General features: G+C 37.6%; 3 protein-coding genes across 7 annotated transcripts in view; 1 reads left to right on the top strand and 2 right to left on the bottom strand.

Annotated features, from left to right (window-relative positions):
* The first annotated feature begins 780 nt into the window (after positions 1-780).
* On the top strand, positions 781-1,899 carry LOC106090809 (uncharacterized). The gene has a single exon (XM_013257126.2). The coding sequence runs from the start codon at positions 958-960 to the stop codon at positions 1,678-1,680; it is 723 nt and encodes a 240-aa protein (XP_013112580.2). The 5' UTR covers positions 781-957; the 3' UTR covers positions 1,681-1,899.
* Positions 1,900-2,620: 721 nt separating this feature from the next.
* LOC106090808 (uncharacterized) lies at positions 2,621-3,739 on the bottom strand. Its single transcript, XM_013257125.2, has one exon. The coding sequence runs from the start codon at positions 3,477-3,479 to the stop codon at positions 2,739-2,741; it is 741 nt and encodes a 246-aa protein (XP_013112579.2). The 5' UTR covers positions 3,480-3,739; the 3' UTR covers positions 2,621-2,738.
* A 3,332-nt stretch (positions 3,740-7,071) lies between these two features.
* LOC106090801 (ras-related protein Rab-38) overlaps positions 7,072-22,766 on the bottom strand; it is a 54,964-nt gene continuing 39,269 nt past the window's right edge. For 2 of the 5 annotated variants that reach the window (XM_013257108.2, XM_013257110.2), the window contains exons 3-5: positions 10,635-11,033; positions 8,270-8,413; positions 7,072-8,198 (exon numbers count right to left, since the gene is read on the bottom strand). In XM_013257108.2, the coding sequence (XP_013112562.2) occupies positions 8,082-8,198; positions 8,270-8,413; positions 10,635-11,033 (660 nt within the window). In that variant the 3' untranslated portion in view covers positions 7,072-8,081. Of the gene's footprint in view, positions 8,199-8,269; positions 8,414-10,634; positions 11,034-13,041; positions 13,064-13,168; positions 13,353-19,823; positions 22,446-22,766 lie in introns of those variants that run through there. The other 3 variants (XM_013257107.2, XM_013257111.2, XM_013257112.2) reach the window with 3 other exon arrangements.

Raw genomic sequence — 22,766 nt, 5'->3', positions numbered from 1 at the left:
ATTTCAGTGTTGTATTCAAATTCCATTAGAACGCCAACCAAAGACCGTAACGACCAAGACATACGTTCTGCTCGGTCTTCCTTATATCGTAAAAGTGACAAACAATGCAGCATTTTAACCATTTCCTTCGTAAATAGAAAATTAATTTGCAAATTATTACGAAATTGCGCTGAATTGTGGTGAAAAAAGTTTGTGAAATATACAAATAATTTTTTTTTAACTTTTGGCATTGTTGTATATCAAGATTAAACAATAATTTTTTATTTAATAAAAAAATTGCAAAACGTAAACATCACACCGCAAGTTAAAAACAGCAGTTTCACACATGTTTGAACCTATATTGTGGGGTTTATTAGAAAAGAAGACCAATCAGTTTGTATATCTTGTTAAATTCCTTAAATCTTTGAGTTTGAACATCTTGTACAATTCCTAAAATCTTTGCGTCAAACTCAGCTGGCCGCATAAATCTGGTCAGCTGGCTGCATAACTCTACCTTATGTGTGTACCCTGGCTGGGTTAGTGACTTTACCTTGCATAATTTTTCCAAGGCTAAACAGATGTTTTGCTACAGTCATGCAGCCCACTTGCCAAAAACTAGAACACGACAAAAGCGAGACTTACAAATGCATTGACATTTTTAGTTTTTATCAAGGTTTTATCAAACCATTTTCTTTTTTTTTTGAACTCTGCTAAAAGCGAAACTTATTTGAGTAAAACATTTTGCTTCTACTTATTCCTATTCCATTTTCATAAGTGTGGTGAAATTATAGACGAATATTTTTCCAATTGGCATATCAACTCACAGCTTTTCCTTTGTTTGCTTCTTGTTGTATTTGAAACTACGTCTTTTTACTTTTGTAACTTGAAGACAATTTGACGATAACAGCGGATAATAACGCCGCAAAAACTCAAACAATACCTTCACCATCCTCCCAGGCTACGACTCAACAAAAAGTAATGTCCAACTCACTAAATGTATTGTGTGCTATATGTAGTGAATACTTCAGTAGCTGTGCAATTATCTACTGCACGACCAAATGTGGCCATGTTTTCCATCAACAATGTCTGACCCGGTGGTTGTCTCACTCGGATAGTTGCCCACAATGTCGTAGAAAATGCCATCGTCATATGGTGCATCGTGTGTATCTTAATTTTTCCGAGCCCTTACCAGCGGATGATTTAGAAAGTGAGGCAGTGAAATCCTTTGATTGGTTCCCATTCGATAATAACATGACTGCAGAAAAGATTTCAAAGTTTGGCTTAAAATTGGATGACGATGAAGACGGTGACGCCATATATGCCGCACATGTTTATCTACACAATGACCTTTTGCCTGCTTTTTATGTTCCCAAGAAAAAAGGTGTCTACTGTGCATGGAATTGTCAATCACATTTTCTAGAAGATGAAATTGAATTGTTGGATGTTTCCAACGATAGCGAAGTCGAATACAAATGGGTGGCTGCAGCAAATGGTGAAATACCGGAGCATGCATTGGCTTTCGGCTACAGTGATACTGGTGAATCTCTATATTGCGGTCGAGCATTAGTGGAAGGACGCATACGGTATGGAAAACTACACCCATCTCATAGTTGTTGTTATGTGCCCTTCGAACGATTCGAAAAGAATAATAACATCTACGAAGTTCTAGTAAGAGTTCCCAAGAAAGAAAATAGCACATAACCACATATGGGCAACGCATAAGATCATATCGGGAACCAAAGCTATCAGTCGTTATGTATCTACCAGAAGTTATATTTATGTATTCTAAATGTTTGTTCGTCTAGTTGCTCTTAAGGGCAGAAATAGATATTAGTATATAAATTATTTTCGCAATCTCGACAAAGAATGAGTCACTAAGTATAGATGTGTATGTATGGAAATAAAATTGAATGGCATCAATGTTTTTTCTCAAGAATTGTAGCTTACCTACACAGAAAAAAATAAAAATAAACTTTTCAATCACGATAGATTTTTTCAAAAACCGACAGCCATAAGTGCTTTAAAAAAGTTTCCGACTGGTTAGACCACTAACATTTTTTATCTTTTTGTCACTCGATTTGTCCGCCAATTCAATTCTAAAATCAGATGTTTTCAATAAATAGACGAACAAATTGAGTGACAAAAAGAAAAAAAAGTTTGCGGTCTTGGCCGTTATTTATTGTTTAATTAAAAAAGATTAAATTTTCAATCATATATTAAATATAAAAAATTTTTAAATTCAATTATAAAATTAATGACTTAAATAATTTTTTAGTCGAAAATTTTAAAAATTTCAATCACAACCGTAATAGAAAAAAGTCCAGTTTCAATTAAAAAGAAAATTGAATCAATTTTTTAATTGAAAATTGTTAAAATTTCAACCACGATTGCAATAAAAAAATACAGATTCAATTAATAAATGATTGATTCAATTAAGTTTTTAATTGAAAACATTTTTACAATTAAATTTCTAATTGAAACATTTCCGTGATATTTTTTTTTCGGTGTAGTGGAACAAACGTTCTGTGTTAGCCAATAACAAGTTCCAAATAAAACGGATTGAGTTTATTTAACTTTCGATGTGAGCTTAATGATCGAAGTGTTTTTGCCATGGGAAAGGAAATCCAGAGCTAGGTAGTACTTAGGTACATGTATTGAGATTTTTATTAAGATTTAAAATTTTTAGAAGAAACGAAATAAATATGTACATACAAACATATTAAAAATATTTGAATAATTTCATTAATTCGCATTCATTTTTAGATGCTGGGAGAGTTTTGGAGTTTTGAAATTCTTACTAATACTTCATACTGAGATTTGCATAGCTCTTCATCCCCATACGGTACATAGGCCATTTTATACTGGCGATGAAGTTTGCCATATAAAAGATTTCCATTATGCTCAGCTCGTGCTGTGTACAGAGGCTCTCCATATGATGTGTGTCCCGTTGCCAATGCATTTTCTGGTAGATCGCCATTTGATGCATGTACCCATTTGTATTCCGCTGCGCCATCACAACTTATATCCAAAATTTCAATATTGTGAGTAAGTAAATGTGATTTAAAACCCCACGGTGCCAAGACTCCACGTTTACTGGGACTATAATAGGCTGGTATTATGTCGCCCTTGTGAAAACCACGAGCACAATAGATGTTGTTACCATTTTCATCCGTACCAAAATGAAAAGCAAAGGTTTTTAAAAGTTCATCGTCCATTTCCCAGTCAACAGCAATCCATTCGTATCCACTCAATTTGTTGGAAATCTCGGATGTAGCTTCACATTTCAGTTCATCCTCCCGTAGAGGCTCAAAATTTAAATAAATTCTACGGCATTGGTGGCGTAGGCAACTATCGCGACACTGGGGACAAGTATGAGATACTTGAAGCCAATGGAATAGACACTGCTGGTGAAAAACATGTCCACATCTGGTAACGTAAATTTTGTCCGTGTTGGTGTAGAATTCACTGCAAATACCACAAAGTACATTTAATGTACTCATATTGAAAAGGCTAATTTCCTTTGTTTTCCGATGCAATGTGCAGTTTTCAGTTGTTTTCCTTTTTCTGACTGCTTTGATACTTTCTCAAAAACGATTATCTATGTAATTCCTTTTTTTTTAAATTATGTAGGCCTATACGCTTCCATCAAGCTATTGCTTTATTCGACAGTTGTTTATAATATGCACTACCAATTTGTTGTTGTGAAATTAGCAGATGAATAACATCTATTTCTTTGTGCTATCAAATCGTGGTCGTTCTCCTACTTTTGTTTGTTATCGATAAATTTTTCTTGTTTAACTGTCACATTTAATTTGAATTTGTATTTTATTGGGTTGCCCAAAAAGTAATTGCGGATTTTTTAAAAGAAAGTAAATGCATTTTTAATAAAACTTAGAATGAACTTTAATCAAATATACTTTTTTTACACTTTTTTTCTAAAGCAACCTAAAAGTAACAGCTGATAACTGACAGAGTCACAAGCTGTGAAAAAATTTATCAACGCCGACTATATGAAAAATCCGCAATTACTTTTTGGGCAACCCAATAGCATGTTGTTGTTGTAAGCACATATTTGTATATGAAGATAGCGTCCTAGTCAAGCTCCAATAGGTAATCATACTTCTTCCGGTCTATAGAATACAATCGCATTGGTTATTTCGATTTTCCATAAGGTTGTCCTTGGCCATGCTCTAGGCATCCCAAACATCCAGGTTCTTCAGAATCAGTGTAGAGATTTCTTCGGGGCCCAGTACCTTGGACGACTTGGCGTGGCAAATGAAAATCGCCCTCGCCAAATTATAATGCGACGAATCCCTGACGTCCCTGTCCACTTATCACTCTTGGGATACTTAATAAATTGGCGGTTCAACAATCTGGCTCATCTCATTGGATCACATCTCATAAACCATAGCTTACCTATACCGTTACCTAAGTTACAGCGTTTCAATGCAAATTTGTCCACACTTCTCTCTTACTAATGAACACAGGTCGATTCAACACCTCCTCGCCGAGACCGAATGGCGTATTAATGAACGCAGGTCGATTCAACACCTCCTCGCTGAGACCGAATGGCGTGCCACTTGGTGACACCTCTTTATACATAAGTTTTACATGACTGTATACCCCAAAAATGTCGCCAGCATACGTAAGGGAATAACAACCTCTGAAATACTTTTGTTTTTGATGTTCTCGCCGGGATTTGAGTACATGATTTTAGCGCGGGCATGCAAACCTCTACCCCACTGTGCTTCAAACGTTCCTGCCATAAATTCCTCTTGTGTTCGTCCTCTTTCTATATTCAGTTCCCTGATTCTAGGGTCAGTATGTTGGAACGGCGATTGACATCATGCTACTATGCGATCTCTGCTACCTGCGTCTGGAAATTGTCCCTCAACTGGGCATTCGTTGATTGAGCGTTTTATGTCGTATTCTTTTATTTCTTTTGTTGATGTGTATTTTTATTTACTTTTTAGGCAGTGCTTCTTGCTTCTTCAGGCTGAACAATTAGAATCGATTTAAATTTACAGCTGCACTTTTGTTCGCCTTGGACATTTCATGGCCAATCATTTTTAAAAATTACCAAAGATATCCTAACGGAAATTATCGAAACGAATTATCGGCAAAAGTTGATAAATCGATTACATAGTAAATAAACATGCACATAAACTTCCTAACAGATGTTATCGAAGTGAACTAAATCGAAAGACAATGTTTGCCCAATGCATAAATAAATAAATACTTTAATTAGATATGGCAAAACATTTGTCCCATTAGCTTTACTTTACTTTAATTAGCTTTGACAGAACATTTGTCCCATTAGCCGAACGTAGAAAAGCGTTCCAAGCGTCTCGATTGTCAGTGAGAGTTGATAAACAAATTATTGCCGTATAAGTCCAAATCGGATGCACATATATATTGTACATATGTATGGGAGCTATATCCAAATTTAAACCGATTTCTGTAAAAATAGTGTCTGAAGTCATAAGAGAATCCCTTATACAAAATTTCGTGAGAATCGGTAAACAAAATTACAATGTTATTACGATTGGATTGAGAAAACTGGGCTGGTCTAATTTGTATCTTATACAAATATGGCTCTCCAAAAGTTTCTTTATAGGGTAGAAATTTGATGAAATAAGGAACATTTTGAGGTAAGTTTGAAAAAATCAAAGGAGGCATAACGGGTTAAAAATATTTGTCCTCCCTAAATTTTGTTACCTTTACAGGGAAATTAGGAAATTCTGCAGAAAAAAAACTGTCATTTCCTTTGTTAAAAGTTATAGCGGTTAGAAAATAATTTTTTTTTTAAAAGTTTAAATACTGACACTATGGCAACCCTACACGGACCTTATATTCCGTTCATTCTTTTAGTTTAGCATATACTCAAACAAATATGATTGCTAAAAAAATTAAGACTTTTTTATTAAGTGCTCATATGTGCCTTCAACTAAGTTCATTTGTATGCATTTTTTGTAGAATCATAGCACATTTGGGGGGTACATGGGGGTATACTAATTTCGACAAAATTCTGTTTGTAACACCTCGACATATGCATCTGAGACCCCATAAAGTATATATATTTTTGCTCGTCATGTCATTTTAAGTCGATCTAGCAATGTCCGTCCGTCTGTCTGTCGAAAGCACGCTAACTATCGAAGGAGTAAAGCTAGGCGCTTGAAATTTTCTACAAATACTTTTAATTAGTGTAGGTCAGTTGGGATTGTAAATGGGCCAAATCGGTCCATGTTTTGATATAGCTGCCATATAAACTGATCTTGACTTTTTGAGCCTCTAGAGGGCGCAATTCTCATCCGATTTTGCTGAAATACACGTGGTGTTTTGGTATTACTTCCAACAACTACGCTAAGTATGATTGAAATCGTTTCATAATCTAGTATAGCTTTCGTATAAACCGATCTTGGATCTTGACTTCTTGAGCCAATGGAGCGCGAAATTATCATCTGATTTGGCTGCAACTTTGCATGAGGTGTTTTGTTATGACTTCCAATGACTGTACTAAGTATGGCGCAAATCGGTACATAACCTGATATAGCTGCCATATAAACCTATCTGGGATCTTGGCATCTTGAGCCTCTAGAGGGCGCAATTCTCATCCGATATGGCAGAAATTTTGTACAACGGCTTCTCTCATGACCTTCAATATACGTGTCTAATATGGTATGAATCGATCAATAGCTTGATACAGCTCCCTATCCGATTTTGCTTCTTGAGCCCCTATAAGACGCAATTCTTATCCGAATGAACTGAAATATTACACAATGAATTCTACCATGTTCATTCATTTATGGTCCGAATCGGACTATAACTTGATATAGCTCCAATAGCATAACAGTTCTTATTCAATATTCTTTGTTTGCCTAAAATGAGATACTGCACATAGAACTCGACAAATGGGATCCATGGGATCCTCTTACTTGTTATTCATTACTTGTTAACTCCATCGCTGGGTATGTTGCTCGACCATTTCTAGCATATGCATGCGCACTCGTTGATATGAAATGCATATTCACTTCTTTCTTATATTTAAATAAGTGATATGAACATCTCCACAATGTTGATAAAGACTAAACATTTCAAATAGTCGAGATAAACGACATTTTTATTGTATGTGTATGTATAATTTGTATTAGATATAAAAAACACTTTATTCTTAAACACCAGACAATGTTACTTGGTAAAACAATAAGAAATTTGGTGCTAAAGACGGATAAGGCCCAAATAAATTATAAAAAAAGACAAAGTTATGGAAAGAATATAGGGGTATGTAAAAGAGGCAAATACTTGGGTGAATGACTGAACTAGTGAATCGAGGTTTTTAAAAAGTTAGGCAAACAATTTAGATAACAATTTTAAATTAAATAAAAAAGAAAGCCAGCGTTTATCTTTATCATAATGGGACATCATAATAAGTTTACAAAAAAAATAATAATAAAATAAAAAAAAAATGTTATACAAAAAATGTTTAAAACAATTATGGCTACAAAAAATTCCTTTGTTTATAAATAAAATTAAAGAACGATTTACGCCTTATTGTACTAGAAGTTTTGGAAATGAAAGTAAAAAAGGCAATACATATAACAATTTTCTTTCTTTTTGTAATATACGGCACTTAAGGCGGCTTCATGGCTATGGCATATAAGGGGATTAAGTATAAAAAATAGGTATATTCCCTTATTTAGTTGTTGCCCTAGCATATTAATTTGCCAACAGGAAAAGCAATGGGTAATCTGCTTTTAATAACTTTTCATATATCTTAGGCGTCTGCGCTATTTACTCGATTTAAGTCTATATGTATGTATGTGTGTATGTATGTGTGTATGTATGTATGCATCTATGAGTGTGGTAATATATGTTTGTTATGTATGTATTTTTGTCTTCCCATATGTTTAAGTCTGCAAAAAAAGGCTACACATTGTACTTATTTGCTAAAGGACACCATGTAATGGACTTTCTATTTCTAATCAAAGTGCCATATCCTTAGTAGACTCAAATATGCCGGCTGGACCCAGGATCATGGATTTTCGAAAGCTCCTGCATGAAACCAATTATTTGCCATGTCACAGCAATTAACATTACCACAATCAACAGGCACATTTACTCTTGTCCTCATTTACCGATTGATCTCCGCTGTTGTTGAGATTGAACTTTTCATTGTCCGCCAAATCGGAGGCACTGATTAATTTATCATTAAGTAATATCTATTGAAGAGAGAGAGATGAGTTAGATTTGAGATTTTCCTTTCAGGGGCTTTTTTTTGCCATAAGCATACCTTATTTACTAAAGCTCTAGCTGCCTCATCAATGTTGATGTTCTCCTTGGCAGAAGTTTCAAACCATCCAGCGAAACCGTGTTCCTTGACGTAATCATCCATTTTCTCGGTATTTGTAACCACACCTTGTTTATCTTGATCGCACTAAAAAAGAAAATAAGGAAATTAAAGGAGAATTAAAATACTGGTATGTACATAAAAACAAAAAAAAAAATGATTTTATAACATTTTCGAAGAACACAACTTCAATGATATTTTCAATAAAATTGGAATTTTCTTTAACGATAAAATTCTGCTTTTACAACATAGTTTCTTGAATTTTGCGGATTTGTTCAACTAAGTTGAAAGATACAGAATTTACCAATTTATTGCGTTGCCCAAAAAGTAATTGCGGATTTTTTAAAAGAAAGTAAATGCATTTTTAATAAAACTTAGAATGAACTTTAATCAAATATACTTTTTTTACACCTTTTTTCTAAAGCAAGCTAAAAGTAACAGCTGATAACTGACAGAAGAAAGAATGCAATTACAGAGTCACAAGCTGTGAAAAAATTTGTCAACGCCGACTATATGAAAAATCCGCAATTACTTTTTGGGCAACCCAATATATGGAAAAAAAATCCTTTGGTTTTAGAATAGCTAAACATAAGTACAAGTACAAGTACTTGTACAAGTACAAGTGCAAGTACAAGTACTTGTACAAGTACAAGTACAAGTACTTGTTCAAGTACAAGTACAAGTACAAGTACAAGTACAAGTACAGGTACAGGTACAAGTACAAGTACAAGTACAAGTACAAGTACAGGTACAAGTACAAGTACAAGTACAAGTACAAGTACAAGTACCAGTACAAGTACAAGTACAAGTACAAGTATAAGTATAAGTACAAGTATAATTACAAGTATAAGTATAAATATAAGTATAAGTAGTATAAGTATAAGTAGTATAAGTATAAGTAGTATAAGTATAAGTAGTATAAGTATAAGTATAAGAATAAGGCATCATCACATACATAGGACTAGACAAGAATAGGCGCCGCAAGTAAAAGCTTGACGTTGCACAGTGTTGGCAAATCGGAAAATCTTGGAAGTAATTCTAGAAATTTTCAACGGGTAGAGATATGTACACGAAACTTAAAATACTCAATTTTGAGGAATTCTCCAATAATAATAATGCAATAAAATTAAGGGAGAACATTACACCATTTTACATGTTTTAAACATATTTGTATAGAACACTACACTCAAAATTTCAGCTAAATCGCCAAATTTCAGACAAAAATTGCTGGCTGGGAAGGGTTTAAGAAGTCAAATCTGGAGATCGATTTATATTGGAGCTATTTCAGGCAATGGACTGATTTGAACCGTACTTGGTACAATTGTTGGAGATCATAACAGAACACTTTGTGCAAATTTTTAGACAAATCAGACAAAACAAGCGGCTTCCAGGGGCTCAAGAAGTCAAATCAGAAGAACGGTTTATATAAGAGATATATTAGTTTATAGACTGATTTAAGCCGTACTTGGCACAGTTGTTAGAAGTCATAACAGATCTCTATGTGCAAATTAAGAAGTCAAATCGGGAGATCGGTTTATATGGGAGCTTTATCTAAATCTGAACCGATATGGCCCATTTGCAATCTCCAACGACCTACATCAATACTAAGTATCTGTGCAAATTTTCAAGCGGCCAGCTTTGGCAATTCGTCACCTCGAGCGACATCCCCTTATAAAAGTGATCGGTTTTTTTTTCCATGTAATGGGACGAGAACTGGGACCGGTCCTTATCACCAGAGGATCTAACCCGTGACAGGTTTGGGACCTGTCCTATTTCCCGTAGGGATATTATGTAGGGTTTTACCAGTCCTATCTTTTTAAAAAATCAATCCAATCAGCCCATAAAGACTGATTGGCAAGTAATTCTAAATTTGACATGCTCGAGGTGGGATTTTGTGGAATTTGTGTGCAGAGTTGCAATTTGCAACGCGACGCTCAATAACAAAGCTCAACGCGCTCATTCTGTTTTGGCCTTTAGGTATATGTTCCTAATGGCATACGGCGGATTAGTATCCGCACCCTCATTTCAATCTAACCTAACTCAACTTGCAATGAAATTTTCTCTTAATTTGAACCAACATTTGTAGAAAATTTAAATTTTAATATTTTTTTTTTAACAAAACTGAAAGAATTTTTCCCTAAAAACTAAATTTGTTTTCTTTTCTCCAAAGACAAAATTTCGATAAAATTTCCTCTAAGAAATTTTTTCAATGAAATATTCTTTAAAAACCAAATTTTAAAAAATTTTCCACAAAGGCAGATTATAACAGAAAAGTTTATGTTATACATAGGGTTTTTTTATATCTCACCTTATTGGCCAGCAATATACATGGTATCGGACTACCATCGGGCAGTTGAACTTTTGAATCTAAATCCTCTTTCCATTTATTGACACAATCAAATGTTCCGCTACGTGTCACATCGAAAACAATGAAGGCACCAACGGCTTCCTTGTAATAGACGCGAGTCATGTTGCCAAACCGCTCCTGTCCTGCAATATCCCACAATTGCAGACGCACAATTGTATTGGGGTCCCAGTGTAAAACTTTTAGTGCAAAATCGACACCAATTGTGGCGCGATAATTTTGACTGAAAAACTGATGAACATAGCGTTTGATGAATGATGTCTTGCCAGTACCCAATTCGCCGATGACTAGAATTTTATAGAGATGCTCGCGCTTTTCTGCATTTGTGGATGTCATTATAGTCTGTAAGAAGAGATAAATTTAAAAAATTAAAAAAAAAAACAGTAAGAAAAGGCTAAAGTCGGGCGGAGCCGACTATATAATACCCTACACCTACCCTACACCTACCCTACACCTACCCTACACTTATAATTTCGGGCAATATATAAATATATATGTATATGAGAGCTATATATAAATCCGAACCGACTTTTAAACAGATCGTTTGAAAGTTGTTGTTACTACGGCCATATAGGTGCAAATCCGGCGATAAATATGTATGGTTGCTACATTCAAATTTGAACCGATTTTGATGAAATCTCGCAAACAGTAACAAAGCTGTCCGTTCCAAATTTTGTGCAGATCGGTTGAAAATTGAAGTGCAAATCGGGCGATACATATATATGTGCGCTATATCTAAATGTGAACGGATTATGATGAAATTTTGAAAATATGTTAAGATCAGTAACAATAAATCCTTGCCAAATTTTGTGCAGATCGGTTGAAAATTGTAGCTACTATGGCCATTCAAGTGCAAATCGGGCGATACATATATATAGGAGCTATATCTTAATCTGAACCGATTTTGATGAAATTTTGCCAATTTTTGTGCAGATCGGTTGAAAATTTTTGCTACTACGACCATTTAAGTGCAGATCGGGTAATACATATATATGGGAGCTATATCTAAATTTGAACCGATTTCTATGATATTCGCCAGTAATATCGAGAGTCATTAGAAAATCCTTCCTGCCAAATTTCGAGAGAATCGGTCAACAAATGACAATTTTATTGCTGTATTACTGCAAATCGGACGAACATATATATGGGAGCTATATTCAAATCTGAATCGAATTCTATGAAATTCACCAGTAACATCGAGAGTCATAAGAAAATCTTTCCTGTCGAATTTCGAGAGAATCGGTTAACAAATGGCCATTTTATTGCTGTATTACTGCAAATCGGACGAACATATATATGGGAGCCGTATACAAATCTGAACCGACTTCTATGAAATTCACCAGTAATATCGAGAGTCGTAAGAAAATTTTTCCTACCAAATTTCAAGAGAATCGGTCAACAAACGACCATTTTATTGATGTATTACTGCAAATCGGACGAACATATATATGGGAGCTATATCCAAATCTGAACCGAATTCTATGAAATTCACCAGCAATATCGAGAGTCGTAAGAAAATCCTTCCTGTCGAATTTCGAGAGAATCGGTTAACAAATGGCCATTTTATTGATGTATTACTGCAAATCGGACGAACATATATATGGGAGCTATATACAAATCTGAGCCGATTTCTATGAAATTCACCAGTAATATCGAGAGTCGTAAGAAAATGCTTCCTACCAAATTTCAAGAGAATCGGTCAACAAATGACCATTTTATTGCTTTATTTCTGGAAATCGGACGAACATATATATGGGAGCTATATACAAATCTGAACTGATTTCTATGAAATTTTCCAGCAATACATAGAGTCATAAGAAAATCCTTCCAGCCAAATTTCGATAGAATCAGTCAACAAATGACCATTTTATTGTATTATTACTGCAAATCGGACGAAGATATATATGGAAGCTATATCCAAATCTGAACCGTTTTTTCAAATTTCTATAGGCTTCGTCTCTAGGCCGAAAAACATGTCCATACTAAATTTGAAGATGATCGGATGAAAATTGCGACCCGTAGTTTGTACACATATTAACATGGACAGACGGACAAACAGACAGACGGATAGACAGACGGACTGACAGACATAGCTAAATCGAATCAGAAAGTGATTCTGAATCGATCGATATACTTATCAATATATCTCTCTTCCTTTTGGATGTTACAAACAAATGTACTTAGTTATAATACCCTGTACCATAGTAGTGGTGTAGGGTATAAAAATTTAATTCCAAATAATCCCCAGACAGTAAGTGCAGGTTATACGAAATTTTCATTCACTTTTCACATTTCCTGTCGTTCAAAGATCACACTTTATTTATCCAAACTTGCAGTACATGATTTTTACCAAAGAAAAAGGATTTTTATTATCCTTAAAAAGTTTGTTTTTTATAACATTGTGATTCGCACGCTGATTGCTGTTTGCCTTTAGGAATTTGCTTACATACTACCACAAGCTTTCAATTAAAACTGACCACTTAGTTAAGAAAATCTTTAATTGCCATGTTGCCACCGCCTACCAAAATGATGTACACATAGATATTGACTTAAATCCAACATAAGCTTCTTAAAAAAATCCAAGACGTCTCTTGTCTTGTCTCAAAGACAAGTTCAATGGATTTAATTAATAGTGCTCTCTGGGTGACAAGTTTCTTGCCTTTGATTTGTGCAAACTGTTTGCTGGATGCCAATGGCCGAGGTAAAATGGAAATTCTTTTCCTTGGTCGGCGTTAAGGAAAAACACTGGGAAAAAATGCGACTAAGAAGAAAATTTGCAAACATAATCAAAGATAACAAAAGAAAATAGGAAAAATCACACTGTGCAAACCCTTTCCCCCCCAAAGCCAATTCACCAAAGTGCAATGACTAGCGAATCGAGAAAGCCGGAAAACCTAAGTGCCATTGTAATTTGTTTGGCTTCCCAAAGGGCTCAAATTTCGTGTTCGAACCAAGCATTCAGATGGAAATTAATGTCTGATTTGTAAACACCTATGCACATACATATGTTAGGGAGCATATGTATGTATGTGTGCATGCATGCTTACAACTTGCATACTACATGGTTTAAAAATGTCTTCAATTATTGTTTGGGGAACCTTACAGATTATGGAATTCTATTTTGTGATTTTACATTCATTCAACAGGGTTCAAAGATATATTGTAATTGACCTCAAACGACCAATGTCCGTTGCACATATCATAGTTAATCATTTATGTTGCACATATTTCCTGCTCTGCTTTTGTTTCAAAATAAAGATTGACAAGTAAGAGCGTGCTAAGTTCGGCCGGGCCGAAACTTATATACCCTCCACCATTAATAGTATTTGTCGAGGTCTTTTGCGCGGTATCCCTTTTTAAGCAAACAAAGAATAATGAATAGGAACTATTATGATATGGAAGCTATATCAAGTTATAGTCCGATTCGGACCATAAATGAATCGAATGCTGAACATGTGCTAAGTCATTGTGAGTTATTTCAGTTCATTCGGATAAGAATTGCGCCTTATAGGGGCTCAAGAAGCAAAATCGGTAGATCGGTTTATATGGGAGCTGAATCAAGCTATAGATCGATTCAGACCATATTGAAAATGTATGTTGAAGGTCATGGGAGAAGCCGTTGTACAAAATTTCTGCCAAATCGGATGAGAATTGCGCCCTCTAGCGGCTCAAGAAGTCAAGATCCAAGAGAGGTTTATATGGCAACTATACCAGGTTATGAACCGATTTGAACTATACTTAGCACAGTTGTTGGAAGTGATACCAAAACACCCAAGATCGGTTTATATGCAGCTATATCAGGTTATGTACCGATCTGCGCCATACTAAGCACAGTTGTTTGGAATTATATAGCAGCTATACCAGGTTAGGGACTGATTTGAACCATACTTAGCACAGTTGTTGGAAGTGATAACAAAGCAACACGTGCAAAATTTCAGTCAAATCGGACTAGAATTGCGCCCACTAGAGGCTCAAGAGGTCAAGATCCCAGATCGGTTTATATGGCTATATCAGGTTATGTACCGATTTACGCCATACTAAGCACAGAACAAAAAATGTCATGCAAAATTACAGCCAAATCAGATAAGAATTGCGCCCTCTAGCGGCTCAAGATGTCAACACCCAAGATCCGTTTATATGGCAGTTATATGAGGTTATGAAACGATTTGAACCATATTTAGCACAGTTGTTGGAAGCGATACCAAAACACCACGTGCAAAATTTCAAAATAGACGGATTATTCACCCTGAGATGGTTTAGGAGCTTTTTGAATCTTTATCAGATTGGAATGTCGATTTATTTCGGACATATACAAGACTATCCTATGTGCCCCAGTCTTGGAGGAGGGCTAAGGGGGAGGCTGCAATATAATGGGGCCAAGAATTTCAGACTGATAAGTATTTCTTCCTTTGTCATTAAGACACTGGAGATGATTCAGGATTTGCACATTAGGAACAAGCTGGGTGTGTCATACTTCTCCGGATTTAAGCATGCTTACATCAGGGGGAGGTCAGTCGACTCCGCTTTACCTAGCGTTTTTCATCACCTGAAGAGGTCTTCCGAGTACAAGGATTTTATCTTGGCTGCCTTCCTAGATATTTAGGGAGCCTTCAACAATATCCAGGCAGCCTTGATGAATACGCAAATAGAGGAGGGAATTGGATAATGAACATGCTTCTAAATAGGACATTCACCGTAAGCATAGGGGAAACGTCGTTATGTGTGGCTACGACGTTGACACCTCAAGTTGGTGTTTTTTCATCGCTCCTATGGATCATGGCGGTAGACCGGGGAACTGGGTACAAAAGGGGTCAAGGTGTGCGCTTACGCGGGTGACCTAGTAATTCCTGCAACGGGCTTGACTTGATTATACCCCGAAGGCCTGACGGGAGGATCGTAAGTGAATATCATGATACAGAGTAGGACATCCAACGAATTGCTCAGATACAGGCATCATAGCTATATGAAGAGGAGAGCGGTGGAGATCGCCCTACACGTGGTTTTGCACAAAATAGAGAGAGAACCTTTTGATGCCAGGATGGCTGTATACATTCACATCGCGGGGATTTTAAGCAATTTGAAGATCGACATACTGATCCTGTCATTAAACCAGTACTGAGTGGACGCGGTCTTTATAGACTGCATAAACCATATGTCAAGCAAAATGCGGATAAATTGCGAGTCCCTTGAGATAACGATATGTTAAAAGAGAACATGCCGCCCAGGGCGTACCACAGGTGGGCAGTTTTGGCCAATATAAATAACCTTTTACGGAACCTGACTGAGAAGGGATTTGAACTAGTCTGCTACACAAACGAAGTTATAATACTTCTAAGAGATTGGTATTCAAATCAGCTATACGGAAAAGCCGAAAGCGTAATGGAGATGGCATATGTGGGCCAAGTTTCCTCAATAGAACGATTTCGAAATCTGACAAAGTCAAATACTTAGGAGTGATCTTGGATAAGAAACTGAATAGGAAATGTCATATTCAATAACGTACAGAGAAGGCTCTCAGATGTTGGGCATTATGTAGATAGTCCACTGGCTCTACAGGAGATTAGACCGATACTTACCTACGCCCCAGTAATTTGGTGAATTGCGATGGAGAAAAGGCGCAACAAAAGGATAAACAGGTTCAGTAAACATGTTGTCTTTGTATAGGCAAGAAGATGAGAACCACGGCAACCGGGAAAGTGGACAGATTAGGTATGAGGCGGCGATGGAGAATGGACAGAGCATAGGAGCAGGTCATACCGTCGCAGCATTATCGAGGCGATAGGAAACCTGGATGAAATGTAAGAGATTTCGGATAGGATACCTGAAGCGAAACTTGAGTTCGAGTGCGTAGAGCTGCTGCCAACGGCATAGTGGATGGAACAAAGCTGGAGGACAGAGTGTGCCTGCACAAGCTAGATATAACAACCAGGAAAGTAAGGTCACGGAGTAAGGGAGAATGAAAAGGCAGTATTAGAGCGCTCAACAAGCCGATCAATGGCTTGGGTGTATGTCCAAAGTAGCCTGAGGCAGAATAATACCCGCATCTAACCAAACTACCCTATAGGAGGTGTAAAGGAATATTAAAAGTAACAAAGTCAAAAGGGGTCGAACTGTATTATAGATGCTCGAAAACTAGAAATGAATTTGGCTGTGGATTTATAGCCAGCCGGAGGCTTATGCTGTGTTTGTATGCTGTGTAAGTATACCCCCATCCTATGGTGGAGGGTATAAAAATCTTTTCATAGCTTTGGTACAAAATAAGTCCAAGCAATCGATGAACGTAATAGCCATCGAACACAGAATATTGATAACTAAAGGGTGATTTTTTAGCTATTATCTTCTTGGCTACATTGGTTTACACAGCTCTCGCACGTTTCTTGTTTTGTTTCACTGTCAAACATCTTCAGTTTGATTATAATTTAACTATGAATCGTCTTAAAAACGAACAACGCTTGCATATTATTAATTTTTTTTATAAAAATGCGTGCCCTGTTAAGAAAGTTCATCGCACGCTTCTTCCATTGAGCGACGAAGCCCATTTTTTGCTCAATGGGTACCTAAATAAGCAGAATTATCGAACAACAATAACAATAACAATGCTTCCAAAAAACGTTGTTGTTGTTGAAGCCACATGTCGATATGTGGAGGTGCGATCCTCATCTAGCTCCTATAGGTGAACAAGCTCGTTCCGATCCAAAGTATCGATCGACGAGGGAACATGGTGGCCATTGATTATTTAAAGGCGCCAATAACTCGCCTCGTCAATCGACCATCAAAGGCACTCAGTATTTAAGCAAGAGCCGGTGAAGCCCGGCCTCTCACTGAGACTCTCCGCTGGATACCGCTGATTGTCCGCGACTGCAATTGCAGTTACTCCGTATAGAGCATTCCACTATACGCTACCTGTGGACGCGCCCGGTAACTCGCAGCTAAGCTTCTCATGATGACAATGAACACCATACAGATCGGAGCTCAAAGTTGCAGCTGCTAATAGTATAAGTGTGCTGCTAATAGTTTCCCGTGCCGGGGTGCGGTTTATGGGCTGGTGGTATCATTGGTTCGCACTTCTTCAAAGATGATGCGAATCGTAATTTAACTGTGAATGGTGAGCGCCATCGTGAGATGATATTCAACTGTTTTTGCCTAAAATGCAAGAGCTTAAAGCGTTTAAAGCTCAATGATAAGGGACCTCCTTTTAATAGCCGAGTCCGAACGTCGTGCCGCAGAGCAACACCTCTTTGGGGAGAACTTTTTACATGGCAAAATACCTCGCAAATGTCGCCAACATCAGGTTGGGATAACCACCGCTGAAAAATTGTCTGATGTTCCTGCCGGGATTCGAAATAAGTCGAAAGGCGTAACACAACTCACTGTCCCAACTTTCGGCGCCATCGGACAATAAATGCGCCTTTTATGGGTCCAAGACCTTAAATCGAGAGATCGGTCTATATGGCAGCTATATTCAAATCTTTACCGATCTGAGCCGATCTTGCAGAAAGTTGTTGTAGAGCCTAACACAACTCACTGTCCCAAATTTCGGAGAAATCGGACAATAAATGCGCCTTTTATGGGTCCAAGACCTTAAATCGAGAGATCGTTCATATGGCAGCTATATCCAAATCTGGGCCAAATTGAGGAAGAATGTCGACTGGCCTAACACAACTCACTATACCAAATTTCAGCAAAATCGGATAATAAATGTGGCTTTTATAGGTCTAGGACCCTAAATCGGCTGATCGGTCTATATGGCAGCTATATCCAAATCTGGGCCAAATTGAAGAATAATGTTAACTAGCCTAACACAACTCACTATCCCAAATTTCAGCAAAATCGGATAATAAATGTGTCTTTTATAAACCTAAGACCCTAAATTGGCGGATAGGTCAATATGGGGGCTATATCAAGATATAGTCCGATATAGCCCATCTTCGAACTTAACCTGCTTATGGACACAAAAAGAATCTGTGCTAAATTTCAGCTCAATATATCTATTTTTAAAGACTGTAAAACTATAACAAGTTAAAAGATCGGCCGGCCCGTATCTTGGAAACCCACCACCATGCATTCTGCTAAAAATTTATACAAAATAAATTAAGTTGAAGGCCATAATTGTATTCTACCTACCAAACTTCTGTCAAACCAGTAAAAATTAAAGCTTCTACGAACCGAACAAGGATAATCTAGAGATCGGTTTTTAAGGGAGCTAAATCAGGTTATAGACTGATTTGAACCGTACTTGGCACAGTTATTGAAGTCATAACAGAACACCAAAATGTTCAGTTTAATGCAAAATGTCAGCTTAATCGGACAAAAATTGCGGCTTGTAGGGGCTCAAGAATTCAAATCGGGAGATCGGTTTATATGGGAGCTATATCGGGTTATAGACTGATTTGGACCGTACTTGGCACAGTTGTTGGAAGTCACAACAGATCACTACATGCAAAATTTCAGCCAAATCGGACAAAAATTGCGGCTTCCAGGGGCTCAAGAAGTGAAATCTGGAGATCGGTTTATATGGGAGCTATATCTAAATCTGAACCCATATGGCCTACATAAATATTAAATATTTATGCAAAAGTTCAAGCGGCTAGCTTAATACGTTCGACCGATATCGTGATTTCGACAGACGGACGGACACGGCTAGATCGAGTCAGAACGTCTTAGACGAATATTTCGATGTGTTACAAACGGAATGACTAGATTAGTATACTCCCACTGTATGGTGGTGGGAATAAAAAAATTCTACAAAAATCAAATTTCTACGAAAAACTAATTTTTTGTGGTTGAGAATAGAAAAGCAAACAATTTTAAGAAAATTTTCAACAAAAATCAAATTTTAAGAAAATTTTATATAAAAATTCCGTTTCGACAAAAATTTTATAAAAATCAAATCAAATGAATACTACATTTCTACGAAGTACGAAATTTCTTCGAAATTGGCTATGAATATTAATTTTTTTGTGTTTGCGTTTCATTTTTATCAAATTTTGACAAAAATAAAGATTTAAATTTTGATAAAATTTTTATAAAATTTTCTTTGAAAAAAGAAAGTTTCAATAAAAATCAAATTTTCAGACTTTTGCCTTTTTCTTTTCCCCAATGTCCTAGATCCTTTGTTTCCAACTCGCTTACCGGTTCCATTTCTTGATCCATTGTTAAATCTCCAAAAGCGGGCATCTGATTTGAATCGTCCCCTTTACTGCTATTCTCGTCGTTGTTGTGCGAGTCCAATGACAGATCACTAACTCCCGATTGATTGCGAAAATGTTGTCGTCTCAGCTCCACACTGTTGAACTCGTCGTAAAGCGTGGGCGCAGCACTAATATAGGGTATGCGACGTCGATGTAAGTCGTCTTCAGTGTCCGTATCCGAATCGTCGTCACTGTGCTGTTCAATCGAATAGGGATCCTGCGACGAGGGCTCGTAGCCCAGTTGTTTGGCTATTAGAAGTGGTGGTCGCACACGATCGCCCAGGTTGAAGGCAAATGATCCGAAACTGGTGTTGAAAGTGTCCTGCAGAAGGATGCGATTTCGTTTGGCGGCCAAGTCTTCGGTGGATGCTTCACTGGGCTGCTGTTGTAGTACACTCTCCGCTAATGAGATGTGATCGTCCGTTTGATTGGGTGCTGAGATATGAACTAAATTATGTGTAGAAGATGTTGGCTGATGATGCTGTTGATTTATGGGCTTGACAAGCAATGAAGCGTTAGAAGTTGCAGACGGTAAAGCAGCAGATTGAATTTCAGCCGTTTGTGGTTGGTTGATGGCGGTGGCGGGGCTAAGCAATGTGGGCTGCGACGCTGGTGACAGATTTTTATTGGCGTTGTTGGAGGGGGAGGTGGAGGGCAGTGTTGCTGTTGTCGGCGATGGTGGGGGTGAAGGCGACGGCGACGGCGATGGCGACGACGTAGTCTTTGGCGTCGCTTGATTTCCTCCCAGCGATAGACTCTGTTGTTCAATAGATTTTTCGTTGGACTCGGTTGATGTAGGTCTTGGAAATCTGTGACCTCTTTGTGGGTTTATCATTAAATCGCTCTCGGGTTTTTCGATAGCAGCAGCAACAGCAACAGCGGTAGTGCCGGTGCTGGCTGTAGTTTTAACCGCTGTTGTTGATCCTTTTGCCGCTTTTACAGCTTTGTTGGCTTCCGAGGAAGTTTTCGCTTTACCTTTTGCTGCCGTTACCAATTTTATAGCCGCTCGCGTGGTAGTCGCTGTTTTGCGTATAGCACCACTAGTTTTACTTTTGGTTGTGGAGGAGGAGGCGCTGGTGGTGCAGGTCGAATGACTTGAGGTTGTTGTTGTTGTTGCTGTCGCTGTTGCGGCTAGACGCGAGGGTTTTGCCGGTGCCTTGTCTCGTGGTGGCGTATCTTTTGGACTTTGAGTGATAACAATCTTTTCACCTTCTGCTTTTTGATCTTTTTTACTCGCTACTGAAGCTGTCGCTGTCGCTGTTGTGGATGCTGAAGCTTTTTTGAGTTTTTTCTTCTTATCTTTGGAATCGTCGACCGTTGTTGCGGGGGTGGTGCCGATGACTGTGGTGATAACGGTTTGACGGCCCTGAGGTGGAGTTGAGTTTGGTGTCGTTGTGGGTGTTGTTGTCGAAGAGGGTTGTTGGGAGGGTGATGTTGGGTGGCTATTTTCTGTTTTCTCCTTAGAATCCACCTTTTCAATTTTCTTCGATTTTATGGTAATCTGAACTTTTCGCTTTCCTTCGGTGGGCGACAAACGTTCTGTGGTTACTAGCACCTCATTTTCGGTGTCCTGAAATAAGGGCTCTAATACCTTGGGTGGTTGTGGTGGTGGCCAAAATTCCTCTGGCAGATCCTTTTTTGGAGCTACTTTGGAGGATTTCTTCAAGCTGAAAAGAGATTTTTTTTTCTTTTTATTTGCTGTCACTTGCGTAGGCAAATCATCGGCATCACTTGATAACACCACCTCCGCTGATGTTGGCGTCGAAGCATCCGCATTCAGTGAAGGACTTTTACTCAGCACCCCCTTTTGTTTTTTGCGGGTGGAGCGTGACAGCTTTCTTATGGCCGAGGTGAAGCGAGAACGGGTTTTGGCTTTGGCTTGACTCTCTTCGGGATCAGAATGTATGATCCGGGAGTTCTTATGGAGGTCTTCTAACTCCTGATTGCTACCTGCTTCGGGTAGTGTTGGCAAAATTTCTAACGAGATTGGCTCCGAGGGCCAAGGTTGAAACTTTGTGTTGGTTGCACTAATATTGGCATTGGCATCAGAATTTTGCATAGTACAAAGATTCTTCAAAAGTCACAAAATCAGGATCAGGGGGAAAAGGTTGTGGGTAGAAGGGAGTTTGAATGGCGCTCTGTGAACGGAGAATCTTTCTTAGGGGTTAAAAATTCAATTTTCTCAGAGTAGTATTTTTCTATGCAGCACTTGTAGGTTTTCGTTTGCGAAATTTTTAACGAAAATTTTTCATTCTTATATTTTCTTGTACGATAATTCGCAAAACGTTTTTTGGCTCATTTTTGCCTATTTATCCACTTTATCCTTGTTATAGTCCTAATTGTTTGTTTTGATTAAAAATCCGTCTTCGTTTTGCGCACTTGTTCCATAGACACTTGCCAAATCACACCACCGTTTGCAACGCCCATTCGTACGAAACTGTTCTCTTCTAGGCATTTGGTAGGCTTTTTATAAATTCGTTTTCTATTCGCAAAAGTTGCAGAATTCGAACTGCACCGAACTGAAACAGGGCCAAGCCAACCGCGAACAAACAAAGTGTCTCTACGGCCATTTCGGTCCGTCGGCCGGCATTCGCCGCAGCCTACAATTCTGTAGATGGTGATGATGTTGGTGACGATGATTTGTTGCAAACCAAAGGGTTTTGGGTTACACTTGTTTTTAAGCTTTTCCACAGCACCAGCAAATCATTAGATAGCCGGGCAGACGAACCGATGGACGGACAGTCAAGCCACCACTGTTGCCATCAAATCAAGCAAGGTAATTTGTAAATATGCCATCAAATTTTGTAAATGTCTTTTAGCATACAAAAAAGTTCGTTAACAAAAATGATCTGTAAATGTTTACACAGAATAATTACCTTAAAAA

The sequence above is a fragment of the Stomoxys calcitrans genome, chromosome 5, assembly GCF_963082655.1.
Source record: "Stomoxys calcitrans chromosome 5, idStoCalc2.1, whole genome shotgun sequence".
NCBI lineage: Eukaryota > Metazoa > Arthropoda > Insecta > Diptera > Muscidae > Stomoxys > Stomoxys calcitrans.
This window is presented reverse-complemented; position numbering and strand designations above follow the sequence as displayed.